This window comes from Anopheles arabiensis, chromosome 3 (assembly GCF_016920715.1).
Source record: "Anopheles arabiensis isolate DONGOLA chromosome 3, AaraD3, whole genome shotgun sequence".
Taxonomy (NCBI): Eukaryota; Metazoa; Arthropoda; class Insecta; order Diptera; family Culicidae; genus Anopheles; species Anopheles arabiensis.
This window is the reverse complement of record NC_053518.1, coordinates 9349604-9364865: the sequence shown is the minus strand read 5'-3', so window position 1 is coordinate 9364865 and position 15262 is coordinate 9349604. Positions and strand designations below refer to the sequence as shown.

At 47.5% G+C, this 15262-nt stretch overlaps 2 protein-coding genes across 7 annotated transcripts in view; one reads left to right on the top strand and one right to left on the bottom strand.

Annotated features, from left to right (window-relative positions):
* The first annotated feature begins 289 nt into the window (after positions 1-289).
* Positions 290-5876, top strand: LOC120901417 (carcinine transporter). The gene is made up of 6 exons (XM_040309347.1): positions 290-2163; positions 3414-3638; positions 3723-3902; positions 4084-4934; positions 5001-5220; positions 5289-5876. Exons 1-6 carry the CDS (start codon positions 2005-2007, stop codon positions 5715-5717), a joined length of 2064 nt encoding a protein of 687 aa, XP_040165281.1. The 5' UTR covers positions 290-2004; the 3' UTR covers positions 5718-5876.
* LOC120901416 (probable nuclear hormone receptor HR38) overlaps positions 5841-15262 on the bottom strand; it is a 105634-nt gene continuing 96212 nt past the window's right edge. For all 6 annotated transcript variants that reach the window (XM_040309344.1, XM_040309341.1, XM_040309342.1 and 3 more), the window contains 3 exons: positions 13966-15114; positions 12706-13885; positions 5841-12131 (listed from right to left, as the gene is read on the bottom strand). In XM_040309344.1, the coding sequence (XP_040165278.1) occupies positions 11875-12131; positions 12706-13885; positions 13966-15114 (2586 nt within the window). In that variant the 3' untranslated portion in view covers positions 5841-11874. The remainder of the gene's footprint in view (positions 12132-12705; positions 13886-13965; positions 15115-15262) is intronic.

Here is a 15262-nt window from a genome sequence, read left to right as displayed (position 1 = left end):
GCCGCCTAGTTACGCATGTGTCTGTTTTTAGAAAAAGTTGATGTGAAAAAACTTCAATAAAATTCGCGTTCGCAAACTTTCGCAGAATATTTCTTCACAGATTGATAGTATATATATTACACTATGATGTGCCATATATGAGACAACGCCACTCTACGCCACTTTTATAATGGCATCAAGTCAAAAGTTAAAATGATGAAAATTTTCAGGTGGTTTCTTCAGTTATTATCGTATATTTTTGCATAAAATTAACTTAGCTCAAAATTTGTCATGTGTTTATAAAGCTGACTAAATATCCTTTATAAAATGTCTAAACTTATCAAAATCGGTTCATATTTGAAAAAGTTACAAAGGTTCAAAGTTTTCCAAAAAAGTGAAAATTTTTCTGCGTTTTTTTAACAAATCTCGACTTTGAGAGGTGTTTTCTAGAGAACCAGAACAGATACAGAGCTCATATTTGGTATTTTTCTTAGTTTAACCCTTAGTATTAAAACCTATTATTTGGAATTGCGCTATTACAAAGTTGATTTTTTGAATTTCATCCCGGCAAATGCCCATTGTGCACTGGTGCGAAACAGATCAGCAATCGCCGTCGGCTGGAGCTGCTCGTTCTAGACGACCGAGCCCTGGTGGACCTTTTTTCCGATTCTCCTGCCTGGCCTGCCTGTCGCGCGTTCGGGAAGTTTTTTTTTTGTTGTTGTTGCTCTTTCTTTATAAACCCCGATGTGTTATGATTGTTATAATTGGATTTGCGCGTCGAGTTTCCGATTACGCCCCGCGAGCTTCTTCGCCCGAAGCTAGGCCCAGCACACCCGTCTCTCTACACTGCTGTCTGTGCTGGCTGTGCTGGTCGCAACCGAAGCGAGTCACCGCGAGTCGGGCAGTTGGCTGCAGTTGCTCTCCAATGCGCACACGGTGCGCCACCGTACGCGAAAACAGTGCCCGTTGCGGATGGAGCTTAGCCTCAGTCGCTGGCAAGGAGGCGAACGAGTACAATCGAGCACATCATAACGAACACGGATCGATCCGCTGTGTGTCGGTCGTGTCTGGAAAGTGAAAAAATATTGCCGTGCCGCTTGTGTAGTGTCTTCGCGTGCGCGTGGTCTGGTCACCATTAAAAATGTGGATAAAACCAAACACCGTGTACGTCCGATCCAATCACCACGCGTCGTCGATCCGGTAGGCTTTCGGGAAGTCCCCACCACAACCACCAACAACAACAACAATCCGAGGGCCTAGCCCTAGAAGGTGGCGTTGTTTGCTCATCTAAACGGCTCGAATCGGTCCACTTGCATAATTGGCTCGTCCGTCCGTCCGTCAGGGTGGGAAAGTTTGTAGAACGCGCTTACGCATAGGCCGGTTCCGTTGTACGCGTCTGGATGTGTGTGTGTGTTTTTGTGGTGGGATTTTGATATATATCTACATACACGTACCTGATGAATGTGCCCCAACGCACGCTGGATTCGCAGTTCGCGAGTGAGCACGTGCCACGCTAGACAGGCTGTGCGCGAATCGCGCTTCCGATCAAAAAGTTCCGCACAGCCTTTTGGTAGTGTTTTTTCCGGCCCTGTGAAAAGTGTGTGTGTGTGTGTGTGGAGGAGCGAGTGTTCGATTACTTTCGCCAAACATAGCACAAACCTTTTTTTGCCCCTACCCCTCAGTCGCCTTCCAATGTGTGGGTGTTCTCTTTGCACTAATTAAATAATCAGCCGCGGTAGTCGCGCCGAGCAAGGCAAACAGTCGCGTGTGTCCGTGCTTTGAAGTAGGCTACGCCGAAGTGTTTTGCCCGTAGTTGTTGGTGGTGTCTTGTGTCTTGTTGCCCCTGCAGAACAGCGCAAGAGCACACAGGGGGCGTCGCTTTTGGGAAGGGTAGATCGGTGTAGCAGGAAACGAAGGTGTAAAACCGCGCCAAACCGCGCACCAAGCGTTGCGCGTGTAGCAGTATTAGTGGTGGCGTAGTGAGGCACCTAACTACTACTCGAAAAAAACATCACCGGAAGCTTGATGGGGCGTGCAGAACGGGCAACCATGAATGGAAGAAGGAGTAGCAGCAATACGACAAAACCACCCTTAGAACCACAGATGGAGGTGAAGGAGGAGGACGAGGCGGAGGATGGTGGCGAGGAGCCGGAGATACTGGAGAGCGAGAAGATGCTGGCAGAGGTAAGTCGGTGCGTTAGTGTGCGTTAGTAGTAAGTTTCCACTTTTCCCCCCTTCAAACAAAGCTGTCGTGACAGTGTGGTCATATAAAGTGCAATTATGATGCATTCCAAATTGGAGTCGTCTGGTGGCGATCAACACTGATTTCACTGATTCGAGCACGCCGCTCTCCCATTTAAGGCGAACCAGTTACACGCTTTGATCTTCAGCGCAATGAGCTGCGCCGAAGCTGCCGGCTTGCCCCTTTTTGATTGTAAATGATTTTATTTGCTCGCTACCCATGTAAGGCACACATCTCGGAAGCCACGGGAAGGGTTGGTGCATGAGCCCGAAAATGGACGGGAGATGCTTGTGTGATGCATGCTAATTGAATAATGTTGTAATGGAAGTGGGACCACTCCGGGGGGAATACCAAACTGGAGTCTAGATCGGATATAAAGTTGGAGTTCAATTCAGAAGTCAAAGACAAAAAAAAAACATCTCGTAAGTGATCGTGTTGGGAAGAAGTAAAACATGGTCACCCTTTTTCCTGAAGAATCCTTCCAATGCATTCAGGTCATTGGGGAGTGCAATCGATGCAACCCACATTCCCTGTATTTCTGTATTTCAAAAAAAAAAATCCAATAAAACCCCAAAGTCCACGTGGGGCCTCTCCACAAACTACAAAGCGCCACCGTTCGCTCAACTTCCACTACCGTTACCGGCCGTAAGGCCTTGAGGTAGCCATCAAACCCGGGCGGGCGGTTTATCCCGGAAGCACATCAGCTTAAGCAAGGGATAAACTGGCACCCAATCGCGTAACAGAACAGTACAAAATGCACGCTACAGCAAACAGGCCGCCACCATGACACTGTGGATTATGCAATAATAATAACAATAATAATAGCAAGAGGACACCCATAACAAAAAGGGCGACCGGTCATCATGCTAAAAGAGGTGGCAAGACACACACATACACACAAACACTTAGACTCATGCACACGCAAATGGTAACTAATCCGTTTACCAGAGTCAATTACAAACATTCACGCTCGAGTACTTCAAGGCAGTACTTACCGGTTGGTGGTTTTGGAAAGGGGGTGGGTGAGGGGTATAGAGCTAAGGGTATCCCTTATTTTCCCTTCCCCAGGGTGAGCGTATCGGGTTTTATAATGTAGCACTATTAACATTAAAACATTGTACACCTGTAGCTGAAGGATGAATCGATAAAGGATGGTGTTACTGGTTCCTCTCTCTCTCTCCAATTTCCTTAGGAACCGTTCGATTTGGATGAGCTGCTGCCGGTGATTGGCGAGTTTGGACGGTACCAGAAGCTGCTACTCTGGCTAATATGTCTCCCAGCCTGCATACCCTGCGGGTTCTGTGCCTTCAATCAACTGTTCATGACGGATGTGCCGGAGGAGTACTGGTGCCGGGTGCCGGAGCTCGCCAACTTCACCGCCGAGGAGCGCAAACTCTACTCCATACCGCTGGTGGAGGTAAGCAGAACAAGCTGATGGGTGAGGTGATGCGACAAAGATCGAACAATAAATCATATACTCCGTTCTTCCGCGCCAAACAAGCATGACGGGGTGGAAAGTTACAGCAAATGCTCCCGCTACGCAGTGGACTGGAAGGAGATACTGAACTACAGTGACGCGAGCGGGGAACCGCTCGCACCGAACAGCTCCTGGCCGACGGAACCGTGCCGGGAGGGATGGGAATACAACACCACCGTGGTGCAGTCGTCGATCGTGATCGATGTGAGTATAGCGTTACAATGGCCCCTCGAAAGCGAGTGCGATAAATAAATAAAATCCCCTACCTGGGATTAGAGATTAGCATTCCCTCGCATGCAAATGAAGAAGGCTTAGAAGATGGAAGATCTGTAAATTCCCCCAAACAACTGTACGTAAATCTCTCAACCCGCTCTGTTCTCTGTAGTTTAATCTCGTGTGCGATTACGACATCTATCCAACGCTTGGGCTCGTCGCACTCAACACCGGCGGTCCGGTCGGCGTGTACCTGTTCGGGCTGCTGAACGATCGACTCGGCCGCCGGATATCGTACTTCTCCTGTCTGGCCACGCTGCTCGTCGGCAGCTTTATCACCGCCGCTAGCAGCAGCTTCTGGATGTGGGCCTTCAGCCGGGTGATCGTGGGCCTTACCATACCGGCCGTCTACCAGATCCCGTTCATCATTGCGCTCGAGCTGGTGGGGCCCAACTACCGCTCGTTCGTCACCGTGATGACCTGTACGTTCTACACGTTCGGCATTATGATGCTGGCGGGCGTTACCTATCTGATACGGGATTGGGTCCTGCTGACGCTCTACACTTCCGTGCCGTTTCTGCTCTATTTTCTGTATCTGCTGGTAATGCCTGAATCGCCCCGGTGGTTGCTGATGAAGGGTAAGCTGGAGCAGGCGCTACTGATACTGGAGAAGATGGCACGTGTCAATGGGAAGCAGTTGCCGGATAGCTTCCGGAAGCGATTGCAGCAGCGCGTGCTGGCGGAGAAGAGCCGCACGACGAAGCGGACCGAGGCGACGATCGGTGCGTTTGATCTGTGCAAAACGCCCAACATGAGACTGAAGACGATACTGATCACGCTGAACTGGTTCGCCAATGAGACGGTATATCTCGGGTTGAGCTATTACGGGCCGTCGCTTGGGGAGAATCAGTACCTCAGCTTCTTTCTGTCCTCGCTGGTGGAGATACCGAGCTACATCATCTGCTGGATCATCATGGATCGGTGGGGTCGTCGGTGGCCAATGTGTTTGCTGATGATACTGAGGTGAATTGGAGGGACTCTTGAAGATCTCAAAGTTGAGGAAGTAATGCTGTTTTGTGTTCCTTGCAGTGGAATTAGCTGTATAGTGACTGTCGTATTGACGGAGGATGCCGTAACGGAGACTCTCATCCTGTATCTACTCTCAAAGTCGATGATATCGGCCTCCTTCCTGATCATTTACCCATTCGCTGGGGAACTCTACCCGACGCAGGTGCGAGGTGTTGGCATTGGGACGTCCAGCTACATCGGAGGATTGGGTCTTATCGTCATCCCATTCATTACATACTTGGTAAGCATTATCTTTGAACTTCTAAACCAAAGATCCTAATGTTCCTATTTCCAATTTTCACCTCACAGGGCAAAGAGAACCTCCGCCTACCGCTCGTCATAATGGGCTGCGTGTCCGTGCTCGGTGGCTTCACCGGCCTTCGCCTCCCGGAAACCCTGCACCACCGACTCCCGCAAACGCTCGAGGAGGGCGAACTGTTCGGCCAGGACTGGACGTTCGACGAGTGTTTCCGCTGCATACCGAGCAAAAAGTCTCCGACCAGCTCGTACGAGAACCTGTCGCACGATCCGTCCGACGCGGCGCTCGAGCTGAACGCGGGCGTCCCCATCAATGCGGGCCCCCTGGCGACCGGGTCCGGTTCCTGCTCGACCGAGCGGACACCGCTCGAGCTCGCCCGGATAAGGCGCCAGTCGATGAAGCGACTCGTACGGCAGGCCAGCACGATGGACACGCAAAAGACGAAGGACGGTGCTATGCAGCTGACCTATTGGTTTTAAAGAGGGCTCGCCCCGGGGCTGGTGAGAAGTTTGCGAAGGTTTGTGATATATATAGCGAGAACGTTTCGTTGCATGTGAGTGCAGCAGGTTTAGAACAAAATGACACAGACACCGTGGATGTATTTTTTTGTATTAACAATAAAGAAATACGTATATGTATATTTTCGAGATTTTCTCATTCATGGGATTTGTATGTGTGTATGTCTCGGTTGAGTGTGCCTGCTGCCCCTGTTGCACTGTCACTGTTTGCCTTTTTTCCTCTGCCTTTTTCTCTGCGCTGTTCTACTCTCTTCTGTAAGATGTGCTCTGGCAATGGGTTCTCTCTTTTATTTGTTTTGTTTTGTTTGTCTAGTTTATTTCATATAACATACGATCTCCTCTCTTTTGTTGGTGTGTGTGTGTGTGGATGATATAAGTTTATATAGTTTATGGTTTTTTGTTTGTAACACGTTCACTTACTGGCTGACGATACTGGGTTTTGTGTTTTACTCTTTAGCTGAGTGTGTGTGTGGTTGTTGCCCTTTCTGCGGTGCACTGGGGTCCAGGCTTATACATTTATATATTGGGTAAGTAGTGGTGATGATCGCCGGCCTATTTTCTGTCCCTTCCTTTCGTATGGGTTGTTCATACACACGCACACAAACACGCCTCTGTGGTTTACTCTTATAAATCGGACAGTATAACATTGAGTATATTTCGCAAATATAGTGTATTCGTTTCAGTATCTGTAGTCCTTTCCACACGTTTTCTCCTCTCTTGTTCTCTCTTCCTGTTTTCTCTTCTTCTTTTTGCACAGCTTTCCTTGTTTTTTGTTTGTTTTTTCTTCTTCTATTTAATATTTAAATAGTATATCATTTGTAAAAGTAAAACTTACTTGCTAGTGTCCTTAAAAGGTATATCGTTTGTTCTCTTATCTTTTTCTCTCTTTTTATTCCTCTTTCCTCTTTCTCTGTTTTTCCCCGACAGTCCATAAAGAAAGTTTTCTTCTGTTTTCTAGTATAATATCGTGCTGCTTCCTGTTTTTTTTAACATCACTTTTTCTCTTTTTTGCCTGTTCGCCTTACGCTACTTGGTTACTAGTTTAGTGAAAAAAAAAACACAGACACACATGCATGCATGATTTCGTTTGTCAGCTCATTTGCTTCGCTTCTCTTATCTCAGCTTCAGAAGGACACACACACACTCACACTCACACACACTCAGACACACATACCACGTGTTGGCATAATGGTTTTTTTTTGTTCTGCACCGGCTTCGGTAATGCAGTTTTTTCACTATCTTTTGGAGGATATGTTTCGAAATCGTTTCTCCAGTTTCTCGTCCCTTGGCTAACAACTAATAGGATGATATTTTGAACGTGTCGATTCCACAATCAAATCGAAACTGTGGCTCACACAAATACACACATACGGACCTACACATTTACACATCAAACCGGGCGAACTCCTAATATGCGCAAGTTTGTACTAGTAAAACAAATCGGGAAGGACGACGAAACCTTAATTAATCTAGCTAATAAGTTACTAATAAGCAACACAGGGCGCAAGCGAGCGTGCTGTTTGAGGAGGGGGCAAATCGGGGGAGACGGTGAGGAAACAACAACGGGGTGCAACAACGATGGACACATTGATACGTGCGATTTCCACTGCTCTTAATGCTAAAATGCCTTACGAACGAACGTCTTGTAGCAAATTGTAACTGAACGAGAAAAATGCGTGATGGTGGGAATTCTATGGCTATTCTAGCGCGAATAATAGTATTTTTGTTCTGCCTTTTTCTGCTTCTGTTTATCGCTGTATTATCATCTCTTTCAACTAGTCTTTGATGCTTCTATATATTTAATCTTTTTTTTGTCTTGTTGTTGTTGTTGTGTTTCTAGATAGAATATTTATGAGGACGGAAGTTAAATGGTTCATTTATGTATATTTATATTTATTTCATATGCTCTTTCTCTCGTATTCTCTCTTTTATATTGTTAGTGGTACATTCAGTGGTTCTGTTGTCCCCTATGCCTGTGAATAAGTGTGTTTGTTGCAAAATTGAAGAAAAAATCGCTCGTATAAAATGGTTTTTGCGCATCATTTAAAATATCAGCAAATACACATTACGTACTGACAATATACATATATCCATCTAAATACAGTGAGGTAATACAGCAAAGGCGACTAACATTGTGTTATTGAATGATAAAGGCTGTCGTGAGAGATGAAATTTGGAAAGCTTACGTGCCTGGGGCTGTGTGTTTATGCTTGGTTGATTTACCTTTTTTGTTTCCCCATATGTATTATGTCTCTATTCATTGAGGAAAAACAAAGATTTAACTCAATGATCTGCAAAAAAAGCAAGCTTTCGTTCGTCCAATAGGTAGCTGTGTACTATCAATTATATCACAAAATGGTGCCAAAAAATGTGGTCAAAAACGTAAGGGTACGCGCGAGATTTGTACGCGGCCACTGTAATGCCGCCGTCTTTTAAAAGGACATCCCATAGCTTTTCTTACTAAAACGTATTAACATCCAAAGGTACACTAAAATGTATGTGTATTCCACATTCGTTTGTTTTTTTTTTGTTGGTTTGTTTGTTTTTGATCCATCCATTCCAAAAAAGTCAGCAGCTTTCGTTGGCTTAAGAGCGAAGAATTTGATTCTGCTCCTAAGAATGTATATCTACGCGTAACACACACACACACTACACGGTTCATCACGGTCATTGTATATTATCCACTAAGCAGAAAATTTGGTTCCCTTTTGTTGTGTTTTACTTTTTTTCATTCTCTTGTCTTGGTTGTGGTTGCGTTGTTTTATTTTCCGCTCTTCATCCTTTACCTAATTCATTCCGAAAGTCTTGTTTGCCGATGTGTTGTACAATCGTGTTTAATACGGTGAGTGCTTCTAGTTACAGCTACAGTTTACAGGGTATAGGTTAACTTCAAGGCATTCGTTTTTTTATGTCTTTTTTCTTCATTTTGTTGTTTGCTGTGTGCTTTGCGTCGAATAATATCAGGAGGCTTCAGGTATTTTGTTTGTGTCATTTTTTCGCTTATATTCTTATGTTCTCTGTTTGCTATATGCGTCTGTAAGGTATGTGCGAGATGTGGAGGTTACTATTTCTTTCCTTAATGTTCCTTAATCCTTTTCGATTCGATTTTCCGTTTATCTTCCGTTCCTGCGAGGCAGGGCAGAACAATAAAATGGCACTTTCAGGTATCTGTTTAATTCGATTTGTTCGTTTCTGTACGTGTCTTGGTTGCCCCGTTGTACCTATCAAATGCATCAGTGAAAAGTAATGAAAAGATGGCTTTAATGTTTACAAGAAGTTAAGAAGGCAAACATTTGTTCGAAATTGGTAAGGCGCTACTAGCCGGACACTTGAATAATGGTGAGTCTTTGTGGGCATGTCAATGTTAGGCACGTGTGAAATGGGTTACGGTGTTCTTTTTTAAAGATGCCTCCGATCTGATCTGATACGAAGTGCTTCGAAGAGTACGAGATGAATTGAACGTTAAATTGAACGGTTCACACTTGAATGAAAGGCGACTTAAGGGAGGGACAAATTAAAAGAGGCTTGTAGCTTCACAGGTTTTTTTTTTAATAATAGTTTACGCTTACAATCGCTATCGTATCGTAGTGATGGTAAAAACTAAAACCTTAAACATAAAACCACTTTGCTAACAAACAAAAAACATATGTACAGAAGCATCCTTAAGCTCGAGCTCGATATAATTAAACTACTAAACAAAAACGAAACTCACTAAGATAAAACAAAACACACACTAAATATCTTCACAATTTAACAAAACACGAGAAAAAGGGAAAGATTACACTATGAAAGTAAAAGATACCGGTACGTACATAAAATGTAAAGTGGAGACAAAATAGTACAGAAATTAAAAAAAAAAAACAAACACATATCATAAAACAACAAACGTAAAAGTTCAATGGCAAGCTCTGGTAACGTAATTATTGCTATTCAAGCAAATCAAGAAGTAGATACAAAAGCGGACGGAGAAGCGTCTCGTGAAGCCCTCCAGCAGCGGTAAAAGGGGAACCTTCTTCTACGGGTGTATGGAGTGTACATGTATGTGGGATGTTTCGGGTTGGAGCAGGGCTTCGATTGGGAGCATCGTTGTGATTACACACTCTCTCTCTCTCTCTCTTACCAACACGGATTGTACTACTTCCTACTGATAAGCTCCTGGGTTTGTTTGTTTGTTTGTTTGTTTTGTTTGTGCAAGTTATCCATTTTACATCTCTTTTTTACCTATCCTATATTGTACGTAACACTGAAGGGTTAGAAGTGTCTTTTTTGTTTTACTTTCGATAGTGAAAATGGCTGTCTCATTTGCACTTTCACTTTTTGTTTTGTCTCCTGTCCTGGCTCGGTTAAGAATATAGCCCCTGTTCTTTTCTCTCGTGTTTGGGATTTTCTTCATTTCTTTCCCCAAATTACAATTAAAATTATCCGACTAGCATAAAAGTATCGCAATTATGTTTTCAAGATTATGTTTCCTCTTTCTCTTCTTCCTTCACTATTTTTCCCTTCTTTTAATCGATGTGTAGAGCGATGTGTGTTTTCTTCGACTTGCTTCTATCATCACTCGTCGCAGGATTCTTTTGTCTTATATTACTATCGTTTTTCCTTCATTTTTGAGACGCTACACTATATATATTTATGTGTTTTGTTTTCCTGTTTTGTACTACTTTATGGTTATCGTATTAGTTGTAGCTTTATGTAAGATAGTGGGTAATATAGCTGTTGTGTTTTTGAAACATCATTCAGGTGCCGAATTGTTTTTAACATCAAATGGAGAAGTTTCTTAAGACGTTTGCCGTTCCCCCACACAGAATCTCCGGTGTAGCTTGATCGTTGGGAACAATTTTACATATTTTTTTTTTGCATCTTACCCCGCTTAACAAGAGTTCAGCTGTATCGGTGACAAAAGTGCATCGAAATTGATTTATTTTCGTCACTCCACTACAACCACCCCATTTCCTTATGATGCCCCTAGCTACAGTCCATTTGCATTGAACAAAAGCAAAAACCGCCAAACTTTCCCTCTCTGCGATATTGGGAAGAGTCGCGATTGCCGAAATGCATAATATACATAACTCCCCCCTCAAAAAAAAAACTCCCGCCAAAGGAAAATACCGGGTTGCGGTCAATAAATTATCTGCCCCGTTCGGGACAATCTACATTTATAATAACCGCTCCACACCAAACCAAACCCCAAAGGGAGGATGTTTTTTGTTTTGTTTTGCTGCCCGAGGGGAGGCACGATGAGTCCCCCCGAGGGCGGGCCAGTAAGCGGTTGATGAACCGAACAGAAAACGCATGCTTCATTTAGGATCGTTCCCTGTTTCGCTACGTCCCGCGCTAATGCATAATTCATGTGTAGAGTTTGTCATGTTTGGCAAGTATGAAACCAACAGAAGAAAGGGGAAAAAACACAAAACATGGAAGAAGGAAACAGCATCTTCCGAGCGATCGAGCCGGTGGACCGACCTCTTGCTGGTACACGCAATTTGGCGTACACTGTGCGACAAACTATGCTATAAACGAACGAGACTCCTCAGTGCACGTCTCCTCCTAGGTGAAAATCGAAAAACTCATCAATATAATCGCACTTTAATTGCAATTCATTTAAAACAATCAAGCACCAACGTGCCGACAAAGTGGATGTGTGGGAGCCGGGGCCCGGGCGGGAGGGCAGGGAAATAAAAGCTGATGAAAAATTGTCCCATAAATCAGCTCTTTCCGATCGAAGCGTTTGGAGACCAGTTTGCTTTTTGGTGGGGGAGATGACAGCAGATTCCGGAGTTATGGTGTGGGATTGAAAGTTCGGGATTCGGGATCGATTACCTACCGTTCGACGTACTTAATTCTACTCCCGCGCACACACGCAAACACGCTTACACACATTTACAATCTCACACACACACACATGGGTCTTCTTACTATCTAAGCTCACACACGCACACGCACAATAAGTATAATAAATTTAAGGATTATTTCCCTAAACACCTAACACTGGCTGCTGCTCACAACGGTCGAGCCAGGTGTACTGCAATTCTACTAGCCTACTATGATTCTTGTCCACATGTCAAGTGTCTTTTAGTATCTTGTGTATTGTGGAAGTAAGTACGGGGGGGGGGGAGGTTTAGAAGGGCAGACTGGCCAAGAACATGTTCTCGATCAGGGGCGGTGCCGGTACGAGATCCTCCAGCTTGAGATAGAATATCCGCTGCAGTCCCTGGACGCTGAGCGACCGGAGCTCGGGCAGCTTGCCGAGCAGCCGGCTAAAGTAGTGCGGTTTGCGCTGCGCCTCCGAGTTGTACGTGACGTGATCGCGCAAGCTGCTGATGATCTTCATCTGCAGCTGCTCGACCTTTTTCGGCTCCCGGAGACCGTGGCGTTCTAGAGAAGCATGGAGAAAGAGAGAGAGTGGTAGAGAGAGAGGAAGAAGCAGGTTAGTAATGGAGCGATTTATCATAAATCAAGTGAACGAACGAAGCGCTTGTCAAAACTCTCGATTCCACCCACGAACCAATCAACGCTCGGTAATCGATCGCACGCCGCAGCTCGGTTAGAAACAGGTTCTACATAGACCTATATGCCACGTGCCATCTGTTCTGCCCAGGTTTGTTATCTACCTACTCGTCCGAAAACGGAATATTAATTATCTTGTCATGGTAGCGTCTGTCTCTCCTCCACTCTCAAAGAGGCGTGGTAATTAATTCCATGCTAATAGAGTGCTAATAAGCGGGATATTTGCAATATCCAAACTGGGTCGCTTCGGGCCTGGATACTGTTACCCAGTAGCAGATGTTTCAGGGGAGGTCTTCTTTTGCCTCCGCCGTTACCATTTTAAGGTAAAGAACATCGACGCAACAACCCAAAGCCTTCATATATGCAAGATCGATTTGATTTATGGTTCCAATAGTGCCTCCCTTCCCTTCCCCACAAACACTGGCGTGTCTCCCAAACTTACCCGTTACGAGCGTCAGCGCACACAGGCAGGCAAACGCGGAGATGTCGATCTGCATCGCGTGCAGGCTCTTGCTGAACTCCAGTATCGCGTTCAGCCAGTCGCCGAACGATCGCTGGCACTGGTGGCGGTGCAGGACGACACCGTTGCAGAAGGTCATCTTGGTGTCGTCACTGCGGGCCCGGTACGATAGCCGCAGCACGAACAGCTCGAGCGAGGCCGACTGGAACAGCAGCTCCTGGTCCTCGACGCTGAGATCGTTGTACCCGGGCAGCTTGTCGGCAAAGTGTTTGATCACGTCGACCGAGGTGGTGAGCAGGTTGTAGAACTGCTGCACCTTCTCCGCCTCGGTGATGATCGGCTCGTTCTGCCCCGGCTCCCGGTACTGGCTGTAGTCGAGGCTGGCGAGATCGGGCGTCGTGTCGACGTGCGCACGCACCAGCGCCGTTATCATCGAGACGGGCGGGCTCGGCGGTGACTCCTGCGGTGACTTCGGCTTGGACGGTAGCCGACCGCGCCGACCCTTCAGCGAGTCGGTACGGACGACCTCCTTTACCATGCCGACGGCGAGACACTTCTGGAAGCGGCAGAACTGGCACCGGTTCCGTCGCCGCTTGTCCACCGGGCACGCTTTGTCCGCGAGGCACACGTACTTGGAGCCCTTCTGGACGGTGCGCTTGAAGAAGCCCTTGCAGCCTTCGCACGTTCGCACGCCATAGTGCTGGCAGGCGGCCGTATCCCCGCACACGGCACAGAGTTGCGATGGGCTCTGGGAGGTCGGGGTTGCGCGGGCCACTACGGTAGAAGCGGCAGTCGGCGGTGGCGCCACTACGGGAGTTGGGGCACCTGCTCCAACGATACCGCCGGCGGAAGTTGCTGCTGCTGCTGCGGCTGCTGCTGCCGCCGCCGCCGCCACCTCATTGTTGTTGATCGTGTTCGGATTGTTGTTGTTCATGTAGCCTGGAGAGCTGGACGCCGAGCTGGAGGCACTCGGAAGCGCCGAATACTTGTTGTAGATGGCAATCCGCGGCGGTTTGGGGCTTTCGCTGCTGGACGTCGACTCCGAGCGCTGTATCGGGAGGGACGAGCGGCGATGGCAGGTCGTGGTGACGTGCAGCTCGGCCACCGTCGGGAACGGTGGCAGCGAGTACGTGTCCTGTGCACCTACCTGTCCACCATAGCCCTGGGAACGGAAAAGGGGGACAAAAGTTTGTTGTTGAAGAAGTTCCTGGAATTAATGTTTTATGCTCAAGTCATACTTACAGCTGGATGTTGCTCGTACGAAGGTGAATAGAAGCTTCCAGTTGCAGTGCCACCAGCTCCACCACCTCCACCACTTCCTGGAGGTCCTGCCGGGTTGTTGTACTGCGTGATGCCTCCACCGGCTGCTCCCGCCGTGTGCGCTCCAAACTCGTAATGACCCTGGTGCAGCCCGGTACCGACGAGCCCAACGCCACCGACCGCCACTCCACCGTGATGCTGATGGTGGTGGTGCTGATGGCCATGCCCGTACACACTGCCATGGTGGGCGTAGGCCGCCGTCACAGCCTGATGATGGTGCGGGGAGGTCGCCATCTTGAAGCAATCGTCGTCCATCTTCAGCCCGTAGCTGGCCAGCTGGTTGTACTTGATCGGGTACGTTTCCTGGAAGCTGGGCAGCAGTGAGGCGGCCGCTGCTGCTGCCGCCACCGACTCCACACCGCTCGGACCGGCGGTGGCCGGCGCGTTGGGCCTTAGCTGTCCCTGCTGCGCGTGAACAATCGCTTGGGGCAGACGGGCACTGCTCGCCAGCACCGGATCGCTGCTAGACCGTAGCGTCAGCAGCCCGAGCTCTTCGGTGGAGGACGACTCGAACAGGAGATCCGTGTCGGGCGGCTCGGTGGTGGGCGCTCGTGTCGACGGCCCTGCACTGAACGGGCTAGGGAGTTCCTCCTTGTAGGACGCCTTCAGCAGCGCGGACGGGATGCTGTCGCTCGAGCCACCGAACGTGGACGGGTTGTCCTCGAGCCCGACGAGCGTGTCGCTGGAGCTGTTGGAATGTTGCGTCTGGTCCGCTAGGTACGACTCGGTGGTGATCGATTCGGCCGGCGTGTGCGGCTGGGCCGCACTGAACAGCTCCACGAACTTGTCTAGCCCGGACGCGAGCTGGTGGTGCTGGTGCTGGTGAGGGTGCTGTTGCTGGTGGTGGTGTTGCTGCTCGTGATGAAGCGATTGGGAATGTCCCAGCGACGAATGGGGCTGTTGTGGGTGATGGTGATGTTGTTGTTGATGATGCTGCTGCTGTTGCTGCTGTTGCTGCTGCTGCTGCTCCTGTGGCAGATGCGAATGGTGATAGGACGACTGCTCCTGATGATGGCTCTGCGATTGTGACAGTAAATAATCAAATGAAGAAACGGAACTAAAAGATGACGCCTGGGCGTTTACGTTGCACGCAAACCGGAATAAGAAAAGAGACAAAAAAGATAGAGAGAGAAAGAAAAGATAATTAATAAAAGAGCACAAAGCAAAAATGGAAAAAGAAACTGCAACACTTTCCCGAATGCCATGCCATGGAAACGAA